Below are 22,775 nucleotides of genomic sequence, written 5' to 3'. Positions count from 1 at the left end.
GATTTGGGAAGAAAGTGCGGGTGTCAGAGGTTACGGGGAGAAGGCAGGAAAATGGTGTTAGGAGAGAGAGATAGATCAGCCATGATTGAATGCCGGAGTAGACTTGATGGGCCAAATGGCCTAATTCTACTCCTATGACATGATCGATCTTATGATTTTATGGTAGTTAAAAGAATGAAGAACATTTGAACACACTCCACTTCAGATGCAAACCCACTTGTCACCAAACTATCAAGACTCTCACATTTATCTTGAATCTTGTCGACTGATTTTGACTCTAAATCAGCAGAACAAAATAGAAATAAATTAACTGTCAATTTTCTCACGAGAACTTATAAATGAACATATTTTTCTTTTAATTACGTGTTGGTTCGTTTCTCATTGTCTCCTATTTGTACTGTGATTGCATCACACTGCTTGCTTCTTGGCTGGCATATTAGCCATATTAGACTTGATTTGTGGCGCACGCTTTATTTACATGCTTAAAATGGAATGATCTTGAGAACTTACAATATCTAATCAATACCCCTCTTCCCCACAAATGAATGCATTATGGTAAGGCCTAATTAATATTGATCTGGATTTGTTTAGAAATCAACAAAGGTTGACCGTTCCGGTAGTGCAGCCAAACCCAATCCCTACATGCCCAGACCTAGTAGACCGGCTGGAGGAGCAGAAGCAGGTGAGCCATGATTCTCTTTTATCTATTAACTGTGAACAACTCTATTACGATAAAAAGTAAATGAATCCAATTTCAATAATGGGAAAAACACAGGGTCGGTGCTGGAATAAATAACATTTATTCCAGTATAGTTTGCTGCTGATAAATTACTTTACTATAAAAATACCAAGCTATGTGTTATAATAATAATAATAATAATACATTTTATTTATATAGCGCTTTTCATATACTCAAAGACGCTTTACAGAGATTTTGAGAACATAGGGAAATTAATAAATAGATAAATAAGTAAATAAATAAATGAACAGAGAAAGGAGACAGTAGGTGAGGTGACCTTCAGTGGTTGAAGGCAGTACTGAACAGGTGAGACTTCAGCGATGTTTTGAATGTGGTGAGTGTGGGGGAGTCTCTAACGGTTTGGGGTAGTGAGTTCCATTGGGTGGGAGCAGCGATGGAGAAAGCCCTGTCCCCCCAGGATCTGAGTTTAGTCCGGATGTGGGGGGATAGGAGATTGGCAGCGGCAGAGCGGAGGGTGCAGGTGGGAGTGTGCCTGTGGAGGAGGTCGGTCAGGTAGGATGGGGCCAGGTTATGGAGGGCTTTGTAGGTTATGAGGAGGATTTTGTACTGGATTCTCTGGGGGATGGGGAGCCAGTGGAGTTTATAAAGGACGGGGGTGATATGGTCACGGATCGAGGTGTGTGTGAGTAGACGGGCAGCGGAGTTTTGAATGTATTGAAGTTTATTGATGATTTTTGAGGGTGCGCCATAGAGGAGGCTGTTGCAGTAGTCCAGACGGGAGGTGATGAAGGCGTGGATGAGGGTTTCTGCAGCTGTGGAGGAGAGGGATGGACGGAGACGGGCAATGTTTTTGAGGTGGAAGAAGGCTGTCTTTGTGATGTGTTTGATGTGTTTGTCGAAGGAGAGGGTTTGATCAAGGATGATTCCAAGATTCCGGATCTTGGTTATGGTTATGGTTTATTAATTATTGTCACATGTACTGTCACATGTACTGAGATGCAATGAAAAGCTTGTGTTTGTGTGCTATCCAATCACATCAGATAATACTATACGGGCAGCACGGTGGCGCAGCAGTAGAGTTGCTGCCTCACAGTGCTTGCGGTGCCAGAGGCCCAGGTTCTATCCCGACTAGGGGTGCTGCCTATATGGAGTTTGTACCTTCTCCCCATGACTGCAAGGGTTTTCTCTGAGATCTTCCTTTTCCTCCCACGCTCCAATGAAGTACAGGTTTGTAGGTTAATTGGCTTGGTATAAATGTAAATTATCCCTAGTGTGTGTAGGGTACCGTTAATGTGCGAGGATCGCAGGTCAGAGCGGACTCGGTGGGTCGGAGGACCTGTTTCTGCGCTGTATCTGTAAACTAAACTTGAATACAATCAAGCTATGCACAAGTACAACAGGTAGAACAAAGAGAAAAATACCAGGGTGCAGAATATAGCTTTTCAGCATTGTAGCATTACAGTTCCAGAGAAAAAAATGCAATGTCTGCAATGAGGTGGGTTGGAAGTCTAGGACTACACCCTAGATTATGAGAGGACTATTTGAAGTCTGATAACAGAGAGTATGAAGCTGGTTCTCAGTCTGGTAGTACGTACCTTCAAGCCTTTGTATCTTCTGCCTGATGGGAGCAGGAAGAAGGGGCGATAGTTCTTGATTATGTTCGCTGTTTTCTCAAGACAGTGTAAAGTGTAGATGGAGTCAATGGTGGGAAGTCGGGTCTGTGTGACGGACTGGACTACATCCACAACTCTATAACTAATGACTTCCCTACAAGTACACTGGATTAAAATAATTGAGTTCAACGCTGAATATGTCTCTGCCACGTTGTAGGCGCCCGGAAAGATGCCATGCCTATGGAAACCAACGTCTATGAAAGCCCTTATGCAGACCCTGAAGAGCTGCAGGGAAAGACACTTTATTTGAAAAATGATTCCCTCATACTGGAAGAAAAGGAGCTTGGATCTGGTAACTTTGGTACAGTTAAGAAAGGAATTTACAAAATGAGGAAGTAAGTGTTTATATGTTTAAATTGAACAAACTGATATGACACATCATTCAGAGCTCGCAGCTTGATGGAGAGTTCCATATTTTAAATGCTTGTGTTTTAGTTAGCTTAAGGGCATGTTTCAACTACTAGAGGTTAGATTGCCCAATCCTAAAGAAACTAACAAGTTTTGTGAGAAATACTTACTGTGTAAGTAATATACACAGTCAATTGTGTGTTCACAGGATACACGATTCTTACTGTGTAGATAATACCTACTGTGCAATTCAATTATTTTTAGTTAAACAATTTCACATTATATGTTCATAAATGTGAAGGATATGGAGTATTGCTTCCAATGTATCCCTTTTGGCAAAATGTCAATATAAGGAATGTGCTATTGAACCAACTGTCTGATGGAGGATAAATATCGACGTATATTGTCATAATACAGGATTAGGATATGTGTCCAACATTTCTTAATGGGGTTTTAGAGATTCTATCCATTTGCAGGATTCTGTCCATTTTATTCTCAGAATTGCAAACTAGTAATTTCCACGAAGGATCAGAAAATGCCCAATAAAGTTGACTTTTCTCAAATTAACTTGAGTCAGATGTGAAACAGAATCACGGACCTACCATCAAGCCATGAGGAAAATGCAAACAGCATGCAAAACAATTCAACCAAATTAGTGAATAGGCGTAAAGGTGCCAAGTACAGTATCAAGTGAGGTAATGAGGTTTATCCCATAGGTAGGAAAAATGGAAAATCAGACTGTTACATTAAATGTGTAGGAAGGAACTGCAGATGCTGGTTTAAACCAAAGATAGATATAAAATGCTTGAGTAACTCAGCGGGTCAGCCAGCATTTCTGGAGAGAAGGAACGGGTGACGTTTTGGGTCGAGACCTTTCTTCACACAAATAGTACTGAGAACCCCTGACTCTCAGTCTGAAGAAGGGTCTCGACCTGAAACGTCACCCATTCCTCCTCTACAGAGATGCTGCCTGTCCCGCATTTTGTGTCTATCTTGTGATGTCAAATGTTTGTTTACAGGGGAATATTGATATGCTGACAAACGCACTAAAACAGCAGCAATTAGGAAGGCTATGCTATGTTGTTCTTCATTCCAAGATGTTGAAGTACAAAGTAAAGGAATTTATGCAGGGCTTTCATAAGACTTCACCAAAGACTTTGAGTACAATTTTGCACTCCAACCTCAAGATACCTGGAGACGCAAGAGACTGCAGATGATGGAATCTTGAGCAAAAGACAAACTGCTGGAGGAATTCAGTGGGTCAGGCAGCATCAATGGAGTGAAATGGACAGACAACCTCTTGGGTTTGGACTCTTCTTCCAACCAGCAGTCTCTCCAGCAGTTTGTTTTTTTGATAAAGATGCCTGCATTTGTCTTGGACTCGATGCAGTTTCATTAAATTGAGACGCAGAATGAGAGAATTGCCCAATGTAGTAAGATTGCCTTTTGCTCACTGAACTTTAGAGCTGAACTCATTGGCACATGGAATTTTAAAAGGAGTTGACATGGTAAACGCTGAAAAGAATATTTCCCCTACCTCGAGATTCAGGAATATGAAAACATAATCTCAGGATAAGGGGAGGTCAGTTGAGATTGAGATTAGAAAACATTTAATGAGCAAGATATTTGTAAATTTTAGAATCCTCCACCTCAAAGGACTGAGTATATTTAGAACATAAAACATGGAAAAGTACAGCACAGGAACAGGCCCTTTGGCCCATGATGTCTGTGCCAAACAGAATGCCAAGATTAACTGATCTCATCTGCCTGCACGTGATTCATGTCCCTCTGCTCCTTGCTTAACCATGTGCCTATCTAAAAGCCTCCAAAATGCCACTATAGTATCTGCCTCCACCACCATTCCTGGCAGCACATTCTAGGCTCCAACACTGTGTAGAAAAAATACTTGCCCTGAACTTCTCCTTTAAACTTTGCCCTTCCTACCTTAAAACCATGCCCTCTAGTCTTTGACTGGGACTAAGGTTCTGCCTGTCTTAAACTGAAATTTAAGATGACCTAAAAGATGTTTGGGTGCTCTAAGGAAAATAGAGGGAGTAGTGATCAAACAATAGTTGGCTTGAAGTTTAGGATCAGCCATGATCGAACTGAAGCGGGTTCAGGGGCCCAGAGGTCAACTTGCACTCAGAGTTCTTATTTCCAGCATAACCAGCAATAGGGACAATAATAATCAATTTATCTACAAAATTCTCATCAATCTTCTCAGAGCATTTGCTGTAAGAATAAAGATGCCATGTATCGGGAGAAAATGTAAATTGTGACCTGAAAGCCTTTAAGTCCCCCATTTTGTGCTTGCGTCAATGTTTGGAATGTGTCAATGGCTTTGGATTTATTTGAACAGGAAAAATATCAGTGTCGCAGTAAAAGTATTAAAGAGCAATGATCCCGCAGTGAAGGATGAGTTGATGAAGGAGGCGCAGTTCATGCATCAGCTGGATAACCCTTACATTGTCCGCATGATCGGCATCTGTGAGAGAGAGTGTCTGATGCTCGTGATGGAACTCGCTGAACAAGGACAGATGAACAAATTTCTAGCAGCTCACAAGTAAGTTTGATTTTTTTTAGTTCAGATCTTGATACTGGACTTTTAAACAAATCAATTAACTGTCCTTAGACTTGTATGTTTGAAGACTTTCAGTCACATATTCAAGTATAACTTGGCCAAAGAATACTTGCGTCATTTGTCTTTATACTATATATTTATACTGAAACATAAACATTTCAATGGTGCAGCGGGAATTGACTTGATGCCTTATGGCATCAGGGACCCGGGTTTGATCCTGACTACGGGTGCTGCCTGTATGGAGTTTACACATTCTCCCTGTGACCGTGTGGGTTTTCTCCGGGTGCTCTGATTTTCTCCCACACTCCAAATGCCTACAGGTTTGCAGGTTGTGTAGAAAGGAACTGCAGATGCTGGTTTACACAGTTATACACAAAATGCTGGAGTAACTCAGCAGGACAGGCAACATCTCTGGTGAGAAGGAATGGGTGACGTTTTTGGTCGAGACCCTTCTTCAGACTGGTTTGTAGGTTAATTGGCTTCAGTAAAAATTGTAAATTGTCCCAAGTGTGCAGGATAGTGTTTCTGTGCTGCATATCTAAACTAAACTAAACTAATCTGAAAGTTAAAATGATTCATTTAGATTACCCTGCCTCAGAACTTAATTGAAATGCTTGTCAAACATTAAATTGCATTTCGTAAGGGATGCTGGTACCAAACAGCAGAAAACAGTTAATATCCTGGACAAATATTAATCCAGCTAATGACTTTGTGAATTAGAAGCAGTATTTAGCTCAATTTGCAACTGCTGCTTCCAAAGATATGAGCCATTCTAACAAGGTATTGCACAATTGGCAGTTTGTGCAGGCAGCATTCATTACATAGTGGGTCACACATTTACTCGAGAACTGCCTGCTTGTTTCATGGAAGAGAACAGAAAGATCATCTATTGTCCATAAACAGATCACAGTAATCAGTTAGTGTTACATAACAGCAAACCAGCTCCCACTTACCTGCACTTTGCTTAGGTGTTGCTATCATGAGGGCATTTTGTGCATTGTTAAAGAGAAGTTCAGGCCAACTTCCCAATTCCCATTATTTGTTTTCATTGCACAAGGCAGTTCCTGCAGGCAGCATTCCTTACATAGTGCGTCGCAGGATTGACAACTCTTATTAACTTGCAATGGTTTGCTCTGGATTGCACAATTTCTAGTGTTAGATCAGACGCAGTGTCCTCCAGTTGAACTTGGAAATACTTCAGCTATTTTCTCTGACCACTGTTACTAACTTTTTTTCCAAGATACCAATGTAATCATCCATCCAAGCTATTTGCTCAGTGAAAGTGGCTCACCTTCCATTCAACTCACAGCTGGGTGTTCATCTTTAAGTACTCCATACTACTTTTGTAACATTATCCTCAGTTGTGTTATTATTTCCCACCTCCCTGCACAATTATTTAATGCTCTCCACCATTCACAAGCCCTTGTCCATATTCATCATCCACCGAATACCACTCACCTATATGCCTTTATCTTGTTTGTCTGAGTGAAAACAAACTAACAACAATAAAAACAAACATTACAGATACATCATCGATTTTCCGGCAGCCTTGGCTCCAGAGCCTTGCCAGACTATCAACAGAGGTCACCTAATGATAATTTAACAAGCCACCTCTGACCCACTAATTACACCCCCACTGTGTCTCTAAAGCACCATAGACTGTTAGAAACTTAAATAAATAATTAACAAAGAAGTAAACAATGAACTCTTTCAGGACAGAGACACACGTCCTGAAAACCGTGCACCACTCACAATCTACTCGTAATTTTGTCCTGATTTAAAGAGGTGCTAAAACCATCAGTTGCTGGAAAATCAGTGGAGTACCGGTATTAACAATCGAAAATCTGTTGAAATCTGCATATTGCAACGCTTACATTTATTGATAATTCACTTTTTAATTTCCCCCTCTGGCAATATTTTAATACAAATATCTTGCATTTTTCAGAGATATTAGCTTAAACAATTTAGTTGAATTGGTACATCAGGTGTCCATGGGCATGAAGTACTTGGAAGAGAACAATTATGTGCATCGGGATTTAGCTGCAAGGAATGTTCTCCTCGTAACTCAGCATTATGCGAAAATCAGTGACTTTGGCCTGTCGAAAGCCATAAATTCCGAGGAGAATTACTACAAGGTTAGTTGTAAAGATGTCCTTTTTTGATCTTAGTCATTCCTGGATTTCAAGCATAAATTTCATGTGTTGCGAAATGAGAAATAAATGATGGATAATGGCCAGACTAACAGTTCACCAATTCTCGATGAAAGCCTTTACACTCTGCAAACTCTGAAATGCATTTCAGTTATATAGTTAACTTGGACCAGTCATCTTTTAAAACATGAAACAATGCCAACCCACATATTTGTATTCAAATATGTAAGCTTATGTTTGCAGTCTCTTTACAATTGTGTCCCACCATACCTTCTCACTCAGCTGTCTGTCTTGACATCCATCTTCTCCTGTTCCTTTTCTTTTCACTCCATCATCAGCACCAACTAACCTGCCCGCCCTCCTTTTATCTTTCCGCCTATCAGCAACACGACACAATCCACCTCCCCAGCATCAGCTAGATTGATGAAGCTTTAAACTTTCATGTCATTGATGTTTTAAGCTGATTCTTTTGAAAGAACATGGAACTCAGCTGCTCTGCTTATTAGTCTGACACCATTGTATAAATTATTTCAAATATAAATTTATTCCTGTTGTTTAGAGTAATTATTGATAGTAATACATATTTCACAGCATTATTCCTGTACTTGCTCCTTGTAATTTGCTTCTTGGCATTACATGCCTCTTTTTTAAATTAAAAATCTACTCAATTTTTTCTTTATTCCTTGGTGCATTTTTATTCTTTATATACAATTAATGGAAATAATTTTTCACACTGAAGAAAGATTCTGGACTTTTTTCTTCCTCAACCTTACAATTACTTTCAAATTCCAAATCGAATCAAGTTAACTTCATTATTTTAAGCAACATTCTGATCCTAAGTTTCTCTGTTGTAGAAGCTCTTTCCTGAACTCCCAAAACTTCCATCCCTTTGACCATCTCCCGTCCCTTGTTCCTTGCCATTTCCAATTGTGCCTCTGCATCATCTGTGACTGAGACCTTAGTGTTCACACATTTTAATCTGCAGAGAATAAAAATGGCCACCATTTGGTTCTATGCACCAATGAACACCAATGGGCAAAGCTTTGTCACCGAAGCTGTTGCTGGGCAGGTGGATTGTGTGGTGTTGTTTTATACCAGCCATAAGAGCAGCTAATATGGAGAATAAAATTCCTCAGAGGAATGGAGAAGATAAGCGTTTCCTGAGCAAAAACATGTTTGAATTTATTTAGTCACTGAAAATAAATAACCACTCCATACCAAGGGACTAACATGCCATAAAGAGAATGCTTCTAATTTTCTCAAACTGTGTGCATTTACTGCCTCCATCTTAATTTCTCAGATGAGACTACAAGAGGGTTAATTACATCTAGTTGAAAATAATTAGATCTCAGGATTGGTGTTGGTCCTAATATGCATGATATTCAATGAAGTAAATATTTTGATACTATGCTTTACTTTTGGTAAGAAGCCAAGTCCTACAATATCAACAGTTTCTTTCTCTTGTCCCGTATGAATTTCCTTTAGGCCAAAAGTACAGGCAAATGGCCAATAAAGTGGTACGCACCAGAATCCATTAACTACTACAGGTTTTCCAGCAAAAGTGATGTCTGGAGCTTTGGCGTGATGATGTGGGAAGCATTTTCCTATGGGCAAAAGCCGTACAAAGTAAGCTTCATTTGACCGAACATAATAAATCATATTAGACACAAGGAACTGCAGATGCTGGTTTAAACCAAAGATAGACGCAAAAAGCTGAAGTCTTGAAGAAGGGTCTCGACACGAAATGTTACTTATTCATTTTCCAGCTTTTTGTGTCTAATAAATCATATTACTGGTTTCATGAAGTTTATGCTTCCTCTACCTCAAATGAAAGTGCCAATGCGTAATTTATGATGGACAAGGTAACAGACTGGGGCAGTGTTATATTCATCAGCCTTTCTGAAGGCTTACACAATATAACTTTGTAGGAATCGGGGGTAAAATATTAATCTCATTTACTCTCTACCCCATTCACTGAAATTATGGCTGAACATTTGACTGGTAATAATATAAATCTCAAATTTAAGATTAGTAATTAGCTTTGCTTTCTTTCTTTGTTTTCTTTCTCACACCATTTTAATTCTCAAGTAAAAATGTAAATAGTGAAAACACAGAATGCTGCTATGTAAACAATCTGTTGATGCCGCCTTCTGCACAAGAGATAAACATATTGCATGAGTCAAGGGTTTCATAAGAAATCTCTTCGCAGTTTTGCTGATTTAGAACGTGCTAGGAAATAATAAGAATGGCTCTGGCACCCCATCATTGAAGTGCTTTTTTGGTGGCTGTACCACCAGGGCGACATTAAAACTAATTTGTCCCATTCCCTCTCTCCAGAGATGCTGCCTGGCCCAATGAGTTACTCCAGCATTTTGTGTCTACCAACATTAAAACTAACATTGCTTCAGCTGAAGTTAGACACAAAAAGCTGGAGGAACTCTGCGGGACAGGCAGCATCTCTGGAGAGAAGAAATGGGTGACGTTTTGGGTCGAGACCCTTCCTATACACTGCTTCAGCTGGATCTTTAATATGCAGATCAGAAGTCACTGAAGTTATCGTCATTTCTGTTTGGAAGTTGGTTGGATTGGTAGTGTTGTTAACCCAATATATTGAACCTTCTAACGTCACTGGTACAATTCTCCAAGCGTTTAATCAAGTCAAAATGTATATTTTGAAGGGCTGTCCCCACCATCTATCCCTGGGGAACTCCATTTATCACATAGGGCAGCATGGTAGCGCAGCGATACAGTTGCTGCCTTGCAGCGCCAAAGACCCAGGTTCAGTTGCCGTCTGTTCGGAGTTTGTACATTCTCCCCTTGACCTGTGTGGGTTTTCTCCAGATGCTCAGGTTTTCTCCCACACTCCAAAGACATACAGGTTTGTAGGCTAATTGACAGTAAAATTGTAAATTGTCCCGTGTGTGTAGGATAGTGCTAGTGTAGGAGGGCTGCTGATCGGTGCAATCTCGGTGGACCGAAGGGCCTGTTTCCGCATTGCAACTCTAAACTAAACATCCAGCAGATGACTCACTACCTTTACTCGGTCTTCCTCAGTCTGAACAAGGCTCTCGACCCGAAACGTCACCCATTCCTTCTCTCCAGAAATGCTGCCTGACCTGCCGAGTTACTCCAGCATTTTGTGAATAAATATCTTTGATTTGTACCAGCATCTGCAGTTATTTTCTTACACTTTACCTTTACAGTCTGTCTTCTATTCCCGACCAAGTATCCACTAGTATCGCAAAGTTAAGATAGATTTTGTGTCTGTTTATCTTTTTGTATAATCTTTTTTGAGGCACTGTATTTAATTATTTGGAAGTACATATATACAACATCCATAGTTGGTCCTCTATCTAACGTCTTATTAATCACATAAAATAAATCAACTAGATGTCTAATTAAAAGAACCATGTTGTCCATTTTGAATCAGTTCATTCTCCATGCACTCAGGTAAAAGAATCCAACAACTTCTCTTCAAAAGGCTAAATAAACTGATTGGGGTTGAGAAGGGCTGCAAGGATAAGCCAGATAACTACAGGCCACTGAGCCTTGGGTCAATGGTAGAAAATGGAGGAAATTCTAAAGGATAGGATTTGTATAAATTTGGAAAGGCAGGGGCTAATCAGGGATAGTCACGTTGGCTTTGTGCTGGAAAAACCCTTCTTGCTAAATTAATGGAGTTTTTTGAGGTGTAACTAATAAGATTGATGGAGGCAAGATGATAAACGTTATCAATATGGACATTAATAAGGCATTCAGCAAGGCCCTGCATGGGCAGTAGGTCCAGAACGTTAAGGCGTATGGAATCCAAGGATTCTGGTATTGCCACTTTGCACATTTTAAGATTTGTCTCCAAATTTGAGGAAGGATATTCTTGCTATTGAGGGCGTGCAGCGTAGGTTCACTAGGTTGATTCCCGGAATGGCGGGACTGTCGTATGTTGAAAGGCTGGAGCAATTAGGCTTGTATACACTGGAATTTAGAAGGATGAGTGGGGATCTTATTGAAACATATAAGATAATTAGGGGATTGGACACATTAGAGGCAGGAAACATGTTCCCAATGTTGGGGGAGTCCAGAACAAGGGGCCACAGTTTAAGAATAAGGGGTAGGCCATTTAGAACGGAGATGAGGAAGAACTTTTTCAGTCAGAGAGTGGTGAAGGTGTGGAATTCTCTGCCTCAGAAGGCAGTGGAGGCCAGTTCGTTGGATGCTTTCAAGAGAGAGCTGGATAGAGCTCTTAAGGATAGCGGAGTGAGGAGGTATGGGGAGAAGGCAGGAACGGGGTACTGATTGAGAGTGATCAGCCATGATCGCATTGAATGGCGGTGCTGGCTCGAAGGGCTGAATGGCCTACTCCTGCACCTATTGTCTATTGTCTATTGTCTAAATGTTCTAAATTATTGCCGAATTATTCCATATATTTGCTTGCAATTTTTTTAAAGAGCTTTAATCTATCTGCACAGGGATTGAAAGGTCAAGATGTTGTACAAATGATCGAAGCAGGCCAACGATTGGAAGCACCACCCAGATGCCCCATTGAAATGTTTCAATTGATGCAGGAATGCTGGACATACAAGTAAGCTTTCCTTCCCTTTTTCAGCTTGATTTCGTGCGAAACAGAAATTGTAAATTACGTCTGGTTTACATTTTTAAGATAATTCTATTGAGTCTATTAGAACATAGAACATGAAACCTAGAACAGTACAGCACAGGAACAGGCATTTTGGCCCAGAATGTCCATGCCAAGCATGATGCCAAGTTAAATGAATCTCCTCTTCTCTGCACCTGCATGTAGTCTGTATCCCTCCATTCCCTGCATATCCATGTCCCTATCGAAAAACCTCTTCAATGTCACTACCATATCTGCCTCCTTAATCACTCCTGGCAGTGTGTTCCAGGCACCCACCACAATCTGTGGGGAAAAAACTTCCCCCCACACATCTCCTTTAAACTTTGCTCCTCTTACTTTAAAGCCATTCCTCGTCTTGATAACACCTGTCCCTAAACCCCCACCTTCGACTCTGTCCAGGAACCCAAGAGTCCTTTCAGGCGAGGCAGAGGTTCACTTGCACATCCTCCAACCTCATCTACTGTATCTGCTTCCACACCAGGATAAAGGTTCTGAATGTCTACTCAATCTATGCTTCTCATAGATGTACTTCTATTAGGTCTCCCCTCAGCCTCTGACACTCCAGAGAAAACAATCCAAGTTTGTCCAACATCTTATAGCTAATACCCTCTAATCCAGACAGCATTTTGGTAAACCCTCTAAATCCTCTAAATCCTTCCTGCAATGGGGCAATCAGAAGTCCACACAATGCTCCAAATGTGGCCTAACCAAAGTCCTATGAAACTGCAACACAAAGGATCCCACAGCAATTTTTGAAAAGAGTGGTGAGTTCTCCCCTTGACAATTGTAATCCCTCATGTAGCATCTCGGAAACAATTTAGCATGTCATTGTCCTATTGCTGTGCTTGGAGTCTGGAGAGTGAAAGGTTATGGCATTTTTCCTGGATCATTTCAAAAATTACAATTGGCTAAATAGCACATCCTGAGGTTATGAGAAATGCTATATTAATGCAAGATGTTTTACTCTGACTATATCAGTGCCTATGACATCCACTAACCTGTCCAGCACATTCTCACAATGAGAGAGAATAGTTCACATCCTTATTTCTTTATCTTTCAAGCATGTGTTCTTGCCCAGTGCTTTGCTTCTTAGGTTTTTACAAAGACACTTTGAGTAGCATTAGTTTTTTTGTTTAGTTTTGAGATACAGCGCAGAATCAGGCCCTTTGGCCCACCAAGTCCGCGCCGACCAGCAAACCCTGCACACTAGCACTAGCCTACACACATTAGAGACAAGTTACAATTTGACCAGACCAATTAGCCTACAACCCTGTACATCTTTGGAGTGTGGGTGGAAGCTAGAGCACCCAGAGCAAAGCCGCGCAGATCACGGGGAGAATGTACAAACTCTGTACAGACAACACCCAAGGTCAGGATCGAACCCAGGTCTCTAGCGCTGTAAGGCAGCCACTCTACCACTATGCCACCCTTTAACCATCTCTAATAAAGGAAGAAGACTCAAAAGTATAATCGAGTAGATCAGGAACATCCGTGAGTTACTCAACTATGTTCTGCATTGTTGAGATTTTCCCATTGGTTATTGCAGAAGAGATGTTGAAATCGGTAGAGTATTTCATTTTGGAGATGTGTCTTCAGTTTGTCAATAGACATAGTTTATGTCTCATAATGCAAGTGATATAAACTGTGACTGGGAAGGCAGTACAAAGGAAGTGAGCATCATGGTGCAAGTTTCACCTACTGCAAAATATAGTTAATCTGCATTTTCTATTTTGTCTTTCCAGAGCAAACGAACGTCCAGGATTTGCCATAGTGGAGCACAAGCTGCGTGAATATTACTACGACATTTCCAAGGAATAGAATGCTGAAGAAGTATTTGACTGATAGGTTAGACAGAATTTGAAAAGATTTGTGCTTGCCATGCTGTTCATGCATAAAAATGATAAAAGTGATAAAAATGAAACTGCCTCAAAGCATTTTAAAGAAAATAAATAACGCAAATGTTCTTTGACATAGAAAGAATAAAAAACATTGTTTCCACATGGTAGACCAGGACCTTGAGGTGCAAACTGTGTACTTCAGGATTCCATCTATTTAAATTTCAGCAGTTTGTCTTGCATTCACGTTATTGTTGGAATTTACCATACATAGCCCACCCTGAATGCCCTGCAGACTATTTAACATCGAACATAACACAGCACCGAAGATAGACACAAAATGCTGGGGTTTTCCTACACAGCACAGCACAGCACAGGGATAGATTCCACAGTCCATGATATCTGAGCTGAAAATGATGCTTAACCAAACTCTGCTTGCATATCGTCTGTCAAGATGACAGGCAATTCAATGATTCACTGATACTTTATGGTCACGTGTACCTATGTACGGTGACGTTCTTTGTTTTTGTACACAAAGTACATAAAGAGTCTGGCGCCAACAAAGTTACAAAAGTAATCATGAGAGTCCCAATAGTCCCCCTGTTCTTGGCATTCATCCTCCCACCGGCTCCCTCTTTGTTCTCGGTGGCCCCACCCCGCAAGGTCCATCTTTGTGCTCAGCGGCCCAGCTGCCTCTCTGTGGCTCATCCTCGGCCCGACCACCTCTCCCCCTCATACGGTTCACCTGTGAGCCGTCCCGTTCCTCCCCTCTCTGGTCCTTTAGCCTTCATGCCCTGGGGTGTGCCTCCCGCAGCCATCCGGGATGGCATGGGATTCCGGATCTCTTCCTACCGGCCCACTGTCCAGCGTCCCCCAGTGTTGCCGACTCTCCCCTCCTTCTGCTTCTCGGTCTTCGGGGGTGAGCGGGAGACGAGCGGGCGTGACACGCTGGTGCAGCGGTAGAGTTGCTGCCTTCCAGCGCTTGCAACTGGTGCTTCGATCCTGACTACAGGTGCTATCATTATGGAGTTTGTACGTTCTCCCCGTGACCTGCATGGGTTTTCTCCAAGATCTTCGGTTTCCTCCCACAGTCCAAAGACGTACAGGAATATAAGTAAATTGGCTTGGTAAATATAAAAATTGTTCCTAGTGTGTATAATAGTGTTAATATGTGGGGATTGCTGGTCGGCGCGGACCCGGTTAGCCGAAGGGCCTACTTCCGCGCTGTATTTCTAAACTAAACTAAGCAAGCCACGGACCCATTCCAAGTGGGTTCCATGGCCGGCTGCTTATTGGGGTTTGGTAACCGCCCACGCGGCCCCGTGTCCCTCGACACCAGTGGCTTTGTGTTATCAAAGAAAAAATTCTCCAACCCACATGATCCAGATGGTCACACGATCATATGTTAATGATGAAGTTAATTCCCTTCTTTACGATTTTTGTCCCAGTCAAGAACTGCCATTGGAAAAATGTCACTGCAAACACCTCCGACAGTTTATGCCATTGTGAGTTGTGCCCTCAAGCAAAATCAAACCCGAAGTGTTTTCATTAAAGTTGTGCCTTTTTACAGCTGAAGTTAATTCTGCCGTATCTGCTAGAATGACCAAAGTTCATTTAAAGATCAGGCCCAGTAAAATGGTAAAAGTTACAAATGTAATGGTCATGAAGAAGGGTCTCGACCCAAAAGGTCATCCATTCCTTCTCTCCTGAGATGCTGCCTGACCCGCTGAGTTACTCCAGCATTTTGTGTCTACCTTCAATGTAATGGTTATGTAAATGTGAGGCTTCCACACCCTGTTTCTTGCATCAATTGAAATGACCTCCTGTACACAGGTCACAAGTTTCAGAGCTGTACTTTGAAGATTTAAAAATCCATCGAAATGGTCAAAAAATTGCAAAAAATTATAGATACTATACCGTAAACCATTGACAGAGATCGAAGTATGTTGGCAGTTATGCAATCTCCATGTATTTTTATTCATTTCAACCCATAAGTGTGTAATAAAAGATGCAGACCGAACCATCAAGAAAATAAAGGCAAAATGTAGGAAGAAATGCATCCAGGAAATTTTAATCATGGACATTAGTCTACATCTATACATCAACTATACATCAACTTCTTCTCTATGATCCAAAGTTCCACAGGCCACTTGTATTATAAAATATAGTTCTAATCTTGAAAGTATATGCAAGTCAGATCTACAATTAAAGTGTAAAATAAAAACAGAAAATGTTACACTCAGCAGGCCAGGCAATATCTGTGGAAAGAGAAACGGTTAATGTTTCAAGTTGGAGTCCTTCCTCCTAACTATAATTAAACTAAAGTTAAATATTAGAGGGGGGGGGGTCTCCATCCTGAAACATGATCTGTTTCTCTCTCCGCAGATGCTGACTGGCCTGCTAGGTGTTTCCAGCATTTCCTGCTTTTATTTTTGATTTTCTGTTATGAAAATAGATGAATTCTAATTCAAATTTATATCTAAGATAGACACAAAATATTGGAGTAACTCAGCGGGACAGGCAGCATCTCTGGAGAGAAGGAATGGGTGATGTTTTGGGTCGAGACACTTCTTCCTTCCAAATTTATATCTTCCTGCAATGGAATTTCACTGTTTTCTGTGTAGAATGCAGATAAATGTCCCTCTTCTACATTGGCTACTATCAAATTGCAGTTCCCACCATTTACATGCATTCCCTTTCCTGGTCTCCATCGTCAATTGCTAACTTTTAACAAGTTTGAAAACTGGAAGAGAGTCTGATACGAACATAAATTCCCATATCAGTCATTCATTTCAATCCGGGACATTTCTTAGGGGAATATATTATTAAATTTTGCGTTTGGCATTGTAGCTTGTCTGCAAAGGAACCAAGACAGAATGACTGAAAATCAGATCTTCAGATTCCTGATCCATATTCTTAGCAAATGAAGGTCTGCACTAAGCAAGCAATTTTATAGAGTTGCCCTTCTGTTTGTTAAATTCGAACTAGCAAAATGGATGTCATCAAAACGGAATGCATTTTGTAAATGAAGGAACATCATAGTGATGTATCTACATCAAGGTACAAACTTGTTTTCTCTACACAATTCAGATCATTTTAGCTAGGATAGGGGAATGGGGATTAAAATTTTCAAAGAGTCCCCACTATAATAATTTGTGATGCCCATTGCTGTATTGATACAAGATTCTTTGCCGAAAAAAAAGAAGAAAAATGTGTGGTTACAATTTGTAAATCTCAATTGATTAAATAAAAGTATTGTCTGAATTAACTAACCTGACCTGTCTCATTAGCTCCTCATTTACTTACTTCAGAATTCAATTCCAGTAACAGATTTGCTGAAATTGAACTCACTGATCACCACTGCTTTGACCCTCACACAATGCTGGAAGGTTTATCTTTCAACGTTGACCAGGAAGAATGAGTAATTTGTCTATTTGCCAGCAACTGTGAAGGCTAATCAAGATGCCAAACCAATACTTCAAAACATTGTTTGGATTTTCAATGAATCAGAAGTCATGCCACATCAGCAATTAACAGATTTTCAATCTCACAGGTATTAGATTTTCTTGTTTGAATTAGTGATAAATTATATTTTTATCAAGGAGGTTAAATGTCTGAAAATAGATTAGTCACTAAAGCCATATCATGTATATCCAAGAACACTGCGGGAAGCTAGAGAGAGATTACAGGAGCCCTGGCTGAGAAAAATGAATCATCGTTAATAAGGTGCTGGAAGACTGAAAGGTGGCTAATGCTGTGCATTTAATTAAGAAGGGCTGAAAAGAAAAGCTTGGGAACTATGGAGCAGTGGACTTAAGTAGGTAGGTAAACTACTAGAGAGGGATCTGAGGAATAAGAAATACATGCATTTGGAAACACAGGAGTTCATTAGGAGTCAACATGGGCTTTGTGTGTGGGAGATTGTGTCTCATGAATTTGATTGAGTTTTTTGAAGTAACCAAGAAGGTCAATTGCATTTTCTTTATGAACTTCAGCGAAGCCTTTGATCAGGATATGCATTGGAGGTTGCTCTGCAAGGTTTGTTCAAATGGGATCCAGGGAGAGTTAGTTAACCGGATAAATAATTGGTTTACTGGTGGAAAGCGGAGGGTGATGGTGGATGGGTTTTTTCAGACTGATGGTCTGTGATGAGCGGTATGCCTCTAGTCGAGCAGGGCCCATCGGTGTTTGTCGCCTAAATCAATAACTTAGATGAGGATGTTAGATAGAGCTCTGGGGGCTAGTGGAATCAAGGGATATGGGGAGAAGTTGGGCATAGGTTACTGATTGTGGATGATCAGCCATGATCACAATGAATGGCGGTGCTGGCTCAAAGGGCCGAATGGAGTCCTTCTGCACCTATCTTCTATGTTTCTATGATGTATTCATGTAGGCATGCTAAGTAAGTTTACAGATGACTCTAAAATGTGTGGTATTGTAATGGGGAACATAGAAGATAGGTGCAGGAGTAGGCCATTCAGCCCTTCGAGCAAGCACTGCCTTTCAATATGATCATAGCTGATCATCCAAAATCAGTACCTCGTTCCTCCTTTTTCCCCAAATCCCTTGATTCCTTTAGCCCTAAGAGCTATATCTAACTCTCTCTTGAAAACATCCAGTGAATTAGCCTCCACTGTCTTCTGTTCCACAGATTCCCACAGAGAATTCCACAGATTCACAACTCCGGTTGAAAAAGTTTTTCCTCATCTCAGTCCTAAATGAGCTTCAGCCCCTTATTCTTACATTCTGACCCCTGGTTTTGGACTCCCCCAACATCGGGAACATTTTTCCTGCATCTAGCCTGTCCAATCTCTTAAGAATTTTATATGTTTCTATAAGTTCTCCTCTCATCTTAAATTCCAGTGAATATAAACCCAGTCGACCCACTCTTTCATCGAACACTACCTGTGCACTAGGCAACACCGTTAAAAAATCTTGTACTTAATTTAATTGTATTTATGTATTTATTTGTTTTTGCATTTATTGCATATATGTTTGTACGCACCGTCAGGATTGGCTGTTTTTTAATTTCGTTGTACTCGTTGCAATGACAATAAATGAATATTATTATTATTATTATTATTATATTATGTATGTCAGTTCCGCCATCCCGGGAATTAACCTGGTGAACCTATGCTGCATTCCCTCAATAGCAAGAACGTCCTTCCTCAAATTAGGATACCAAAACTGCACACAATAATCCAGGTGTGATCTCACCAGGCTCCTGTACAACTGCAATAGGACCTCCTTGCTCCTATACTCAAATTCTCTCGCTATGAAAATCAAAAATGTTATCAGAAATCACAGTGGAATCTTGTTCAACTGATTAAGTGGTCTAAGGAATGGCAAATGGATTTTAATAGCAACCCTTATTATTTTTTCTAAATAATAGGGACAGCACAGTGGCATGTTGGTCGAGTTGCTGCCTCACAGTGTCAGAGACCAGGGTTTGAATCTGACTACGGGTGCTGTCTGAACGGAGCTCGTACGTTCTCCCTGTGACTACATGGATTTTCTTCAAATGCTCAGTTTCCTCCCACATTGTGGGTTAGTAGGTTAATTGGCTTCTGTAAATTGTCCCTTGTGTCTAGGATAGAATTAATGTATGGGTGAACGCAGACTCGGTGGGCCCAAGGGCTTGTTTCCACACTATCTCTAAACTAAACTAAACGGATTTTTTTTCTCACTGAATGTGCCTCATAGATGTAATGAGTTTCCTAAAGGAATGGTTGAGGCAGGAACTAAATCAACATTTAAAAGACATTTAGAAAGCTAATTGGATAGGAGATGTTTAGTACTCCGAGTACTGGCACACCAGGGTTGGGTATTGAGCCCCATCCTCTACTTCCTCTTCACACACGACTGTGTTCCTGCATTCGCCACCAACACCATTGTCAAATTTGCGGATGACACAACGGTGTCGGGCTGATCTCCAACGGCGATGAATCAGCCTACAGAGCGGAGGTGCAGAACCTGGCAAGCTGGTGCTCAGAGAATAACCTGTCCCTAAACACAGCTAAGAAAGGAGCTAATTATCAACTTTAGAAGGCCACAGAATGAGGAATATGCTCCAGTCTTCATCAATGGGGACAGAGTGGAGGGAGTGTCCAGCTTCAGGTTTCTGGGCACACACATTTCAGAGGACCTCACATGGTCCACTAACATCGCTGCGCTGGTCAAGAAAGCACAGCAACGGCTGTTTTTCCTGAGGACGCTGAAAAAGGCTGGTCTGCCCCAACAGTTACTGATGACCGCTGCACCACAGAGAGCATACTAACATACGGCATCTCTGTGTGGTATCTCAGCTGCACAGCAGCGGATAGGAGAGCTTTTCAGCGGGTCATCTGCTGAGCGCAGAGGATCATTGGGTTACAGCTACCAGCCCTGGAGGACATCTACAACACACGCTGCCTCAGAAAAGCCACCAGCATGTACAAGGACTCCACACACCCATGCCACCGTCTGTTTGAACTACCTCCATCCGTTACAAGGCCTTCTACGCCCGCACCTCCATACTAAGAAACAGCTTTATTCCCAGAGCTATAGCTGCTCTGAATCGGACCTGCTGAGTGCCCCCCATGGTCTGTCTCTGCCCCCATGGTCATCTGGAACAATTGACCCTGCATGAACCTATTTGCACTTTACCTTGTTTCTTTTTTTTCTCCCCTTTTGTTGTTTTTTTTTTGTTTTCGCCGTGTTTTATTTTGTTTTATAGCATCGATATGGAAGTGGCATTTTTAATCTCGTTGTACTTGTACAATGACAATAAAGATATATTGTATTGTATTGTAGAGGAATATAGGTTGGATCTTACTGCACAAATTTTACGGAACCATTTTGTGTATCAACATTATCTCATGCAAGCAGTTCAGTGCAAGAACAAAGGTTTTGTGACTCAGTCAGTATCTGGGTATTACAAGGAAGCTTTTGTTTATGTGAATCATGTTCCTTCCTAATCAGATTTGAAATGAAAACTGTGAGAGCACCAATTACTTATTACTCACCCGTTACTTTCCAGACATCACAACTTAAGGAACTATCAAATCATACACTGTGGGTAGAACTTCCTCTGGAATTAAGATGGAGACACTAGGAACCTCAATCTTGCATAGAACACAAAAGTGCTGGAGTAGCTCAGTGAGTCAGGCACCATCTCTGGACGACATGGATCGGCGGCATTTTAGGTTGGGACCCTTCTCAGACTGTGTTCCTCTGGAATTATTCTGGCCGTGGAGCATCATGTGGAGAGAATAAACCAAGGTTGATTTCAGAGATCACCCAGAGAGTTGTGAATCTGTGGAATTTTCTGCCATAGAAGGCAGTGGAGGCCAATTCACTGGATGTTTTCAAGAGAGAGTTAGATTTAGCTCTTAAGGCGAAAGGAATCAAGAGATATGGGGGAAAAGCAGGAACGGGATACCAATTTTAGATGATCAGCCATGATCATATTAAATGGCGGTGCTGGCACGAAGGGCCGAATGGCCTACTCCTGCATCTATTTTTCTATATTCTGTTTCGCTGTCTCTGGTTGGAGATGCATCCCATTGCTAAGCTCTTTTGAAACTTGCTTTCGTACCATGACGCAGTTCCAGTTCAGACGGTATAGGGCCTAAGCGCCAGGTACTTTCTCCCTGGCAGAGCTTCATTTAGTTGGGTCTTAGTGAGTTTCTCAGTAACTTACATAAAACACAGAACAGTACATCATAGCACCAGGTCCTTTGGCCTACAATACCCACGCTGAACATGATGGCAAGTTAAACTAAATTCCTCTGCCTGCACATGATCCATATCCCTCCATTCCCTGCATATCCATGTGCCTATCCCAAAGCCTATCTCCCTCCACCACCACCCCTGGCAGCCCATTCCAGGCATCCAACACACCAAAAACGTGCCCCACACAGCTTCTTTAAACTTTCCTTCTCTCACTTTAAACCTATGACCTCTAATCTTTACCATTTCCAGCCTGCGAAAAAGATTCGGACTTTCAACCTTGTCTATGCCCCTCATAGAAACATAGAAACATAGAAAATAGATGCAGGAGTAGGCCATTCGGCCCTTCGAGCCTGCACCGCCATTCAATATGATCATGGCTGATCATCCAGCTCAGTAGCCTGTACCTGCCTTCTCTCCATACCCCCTGATCCCTTTAGCAAAAAGGGCCACATCTAACTCCCTCTTAAATATAGCCAATGAACTGGCCTCAACTACCTTCTGTGGCAGAGAATTCCACATACTCACCACTCTCTGTGTGAAGAAATGTTTTCTCATCTCGGTCCTAAAAGACTTCCCCCTTATCCTTAAGCTGTGACCCCTGGTTCTGGACTCCCCCAACATCGGGAACAATCTTCCCGCATCTAGCCTCTCCAACCCCTTAAGAATTTTATATGTTTCTATAAGATCCCCCCTCAGTCTTCTAAATTCCAGCGAGTACAAGCCTAGTCTATCCAGTCTTTCCTCATATGAAAGTCCCGCCATCCCAGGGATCAATCTGGTGAACCTTCTCTGTACTCCCTCTAAGGCAAGAACGTCTTTCCTCAGGTTAGGAGACCAAAACTGCACACAATACTCCAGGTGCGGTCTCACCAAGGCCCTGTACAACTGCAGCAGAACCTCCCTGCTCCTAAACTCAAATCCTCTTGCTATGAATGCCAACATACCATTCGCTTTCTTCACTGCCTGCTGCACCTGCATGCTTGCTTTCAATGACTGGTGCACCATGACACCCAGGTCACGTTGCATCTCCCCTTCTCCCAATCGGTCACCATTCAGGTAATACTCTGCTTTCCTGTTCTTGCTGCCAAAGTGGATAACCTCACATTTATCCACATTATATTGCATCTGCCATGCATTTGCCC

The 22,775-nt window shown here is 41.5% G+C and overlaps 1 protein-coding gene and 1 long non-coding RNA gene across 4 annotated transcripts in view; one reads left to right on the top strand and one right to left on the bottom strand.

Moving 5' to 3' along the window:
• Positions 1-6,282, bottom strand: part of LOC144591990 (uncharacterized) — a 46,821-nt gene extending 40,539 nt beyond the window's left edge. Inside the window, exon 1 of the long non-coding RNA XR_013547054.1 lies at positions 6,256-6,282. This is a non-coding gene — a long non-coding RNA (uncharacterized LOC144591990). The remainder of the gene's footprint in view (positions 1-6,255) is intronic.
• The window catches only part of syk (spleen tyrosine kinase), a 131,611-nt gene extending 114,452 nt beyond the window's left edge, over positions 1-17,159 (top strand). For all 3 annotated transcript variants that reach the window (XM_078396102.1, XM_078396103.1, XM_078396100.1), the window contains 7 exons: positions 592-682; positions 2,531-2,708; positions 5,081-5,284; positions 7,248-7,437; positions 8,938-9,078; positions 11,919-12,031; positions 13,828-17,159. In XM_078396102.1, coding sequence (XP_078252228.1) covers positions 592-682; positions 2,531-2,708; positions 5,081-5,284; positions 7,248-7,437; positions 8,938-9,078; positions 11,919-12,031; positions 13,828-13,903 — 993 coding nt within the window. In that variant the 3' untranslated portion in view covers positions 13,904-17,159. The remainder of the gene's footprint in view (positions 1-591; positions 683-2,530; positions 2,709-5,080; positions 5,285-7,247; positions 7,438-8,937; positions 9,079-11,918; positions 12,032-13,827) is intronic.
• Positions 17,160-22,775: the final 5,616 nt, after the last annotated feature.

Source organism: Rhinoraja longicauda, chromosome 3, assembly GCF_053455715.1.
Source record: "Rhinoraja longicauda isolate Sanriku21f chromosome 3, sRhiLon1.1, whole genome shotgun sequence".
Classification (NCBI taxonomy): domain Eukaryota; kingdom Metazoa; phylum Chordata; class Chondrichthyes; order Rajiformes; family Arhynchobatidae; genus Rhinoraja; species Rhinoraja longicauda.
The sequence above is the reverse complement of the archived record's forward strand: the minus strand, read 5'-3'. Positions and strand labels throughout refer to the sequence as shown.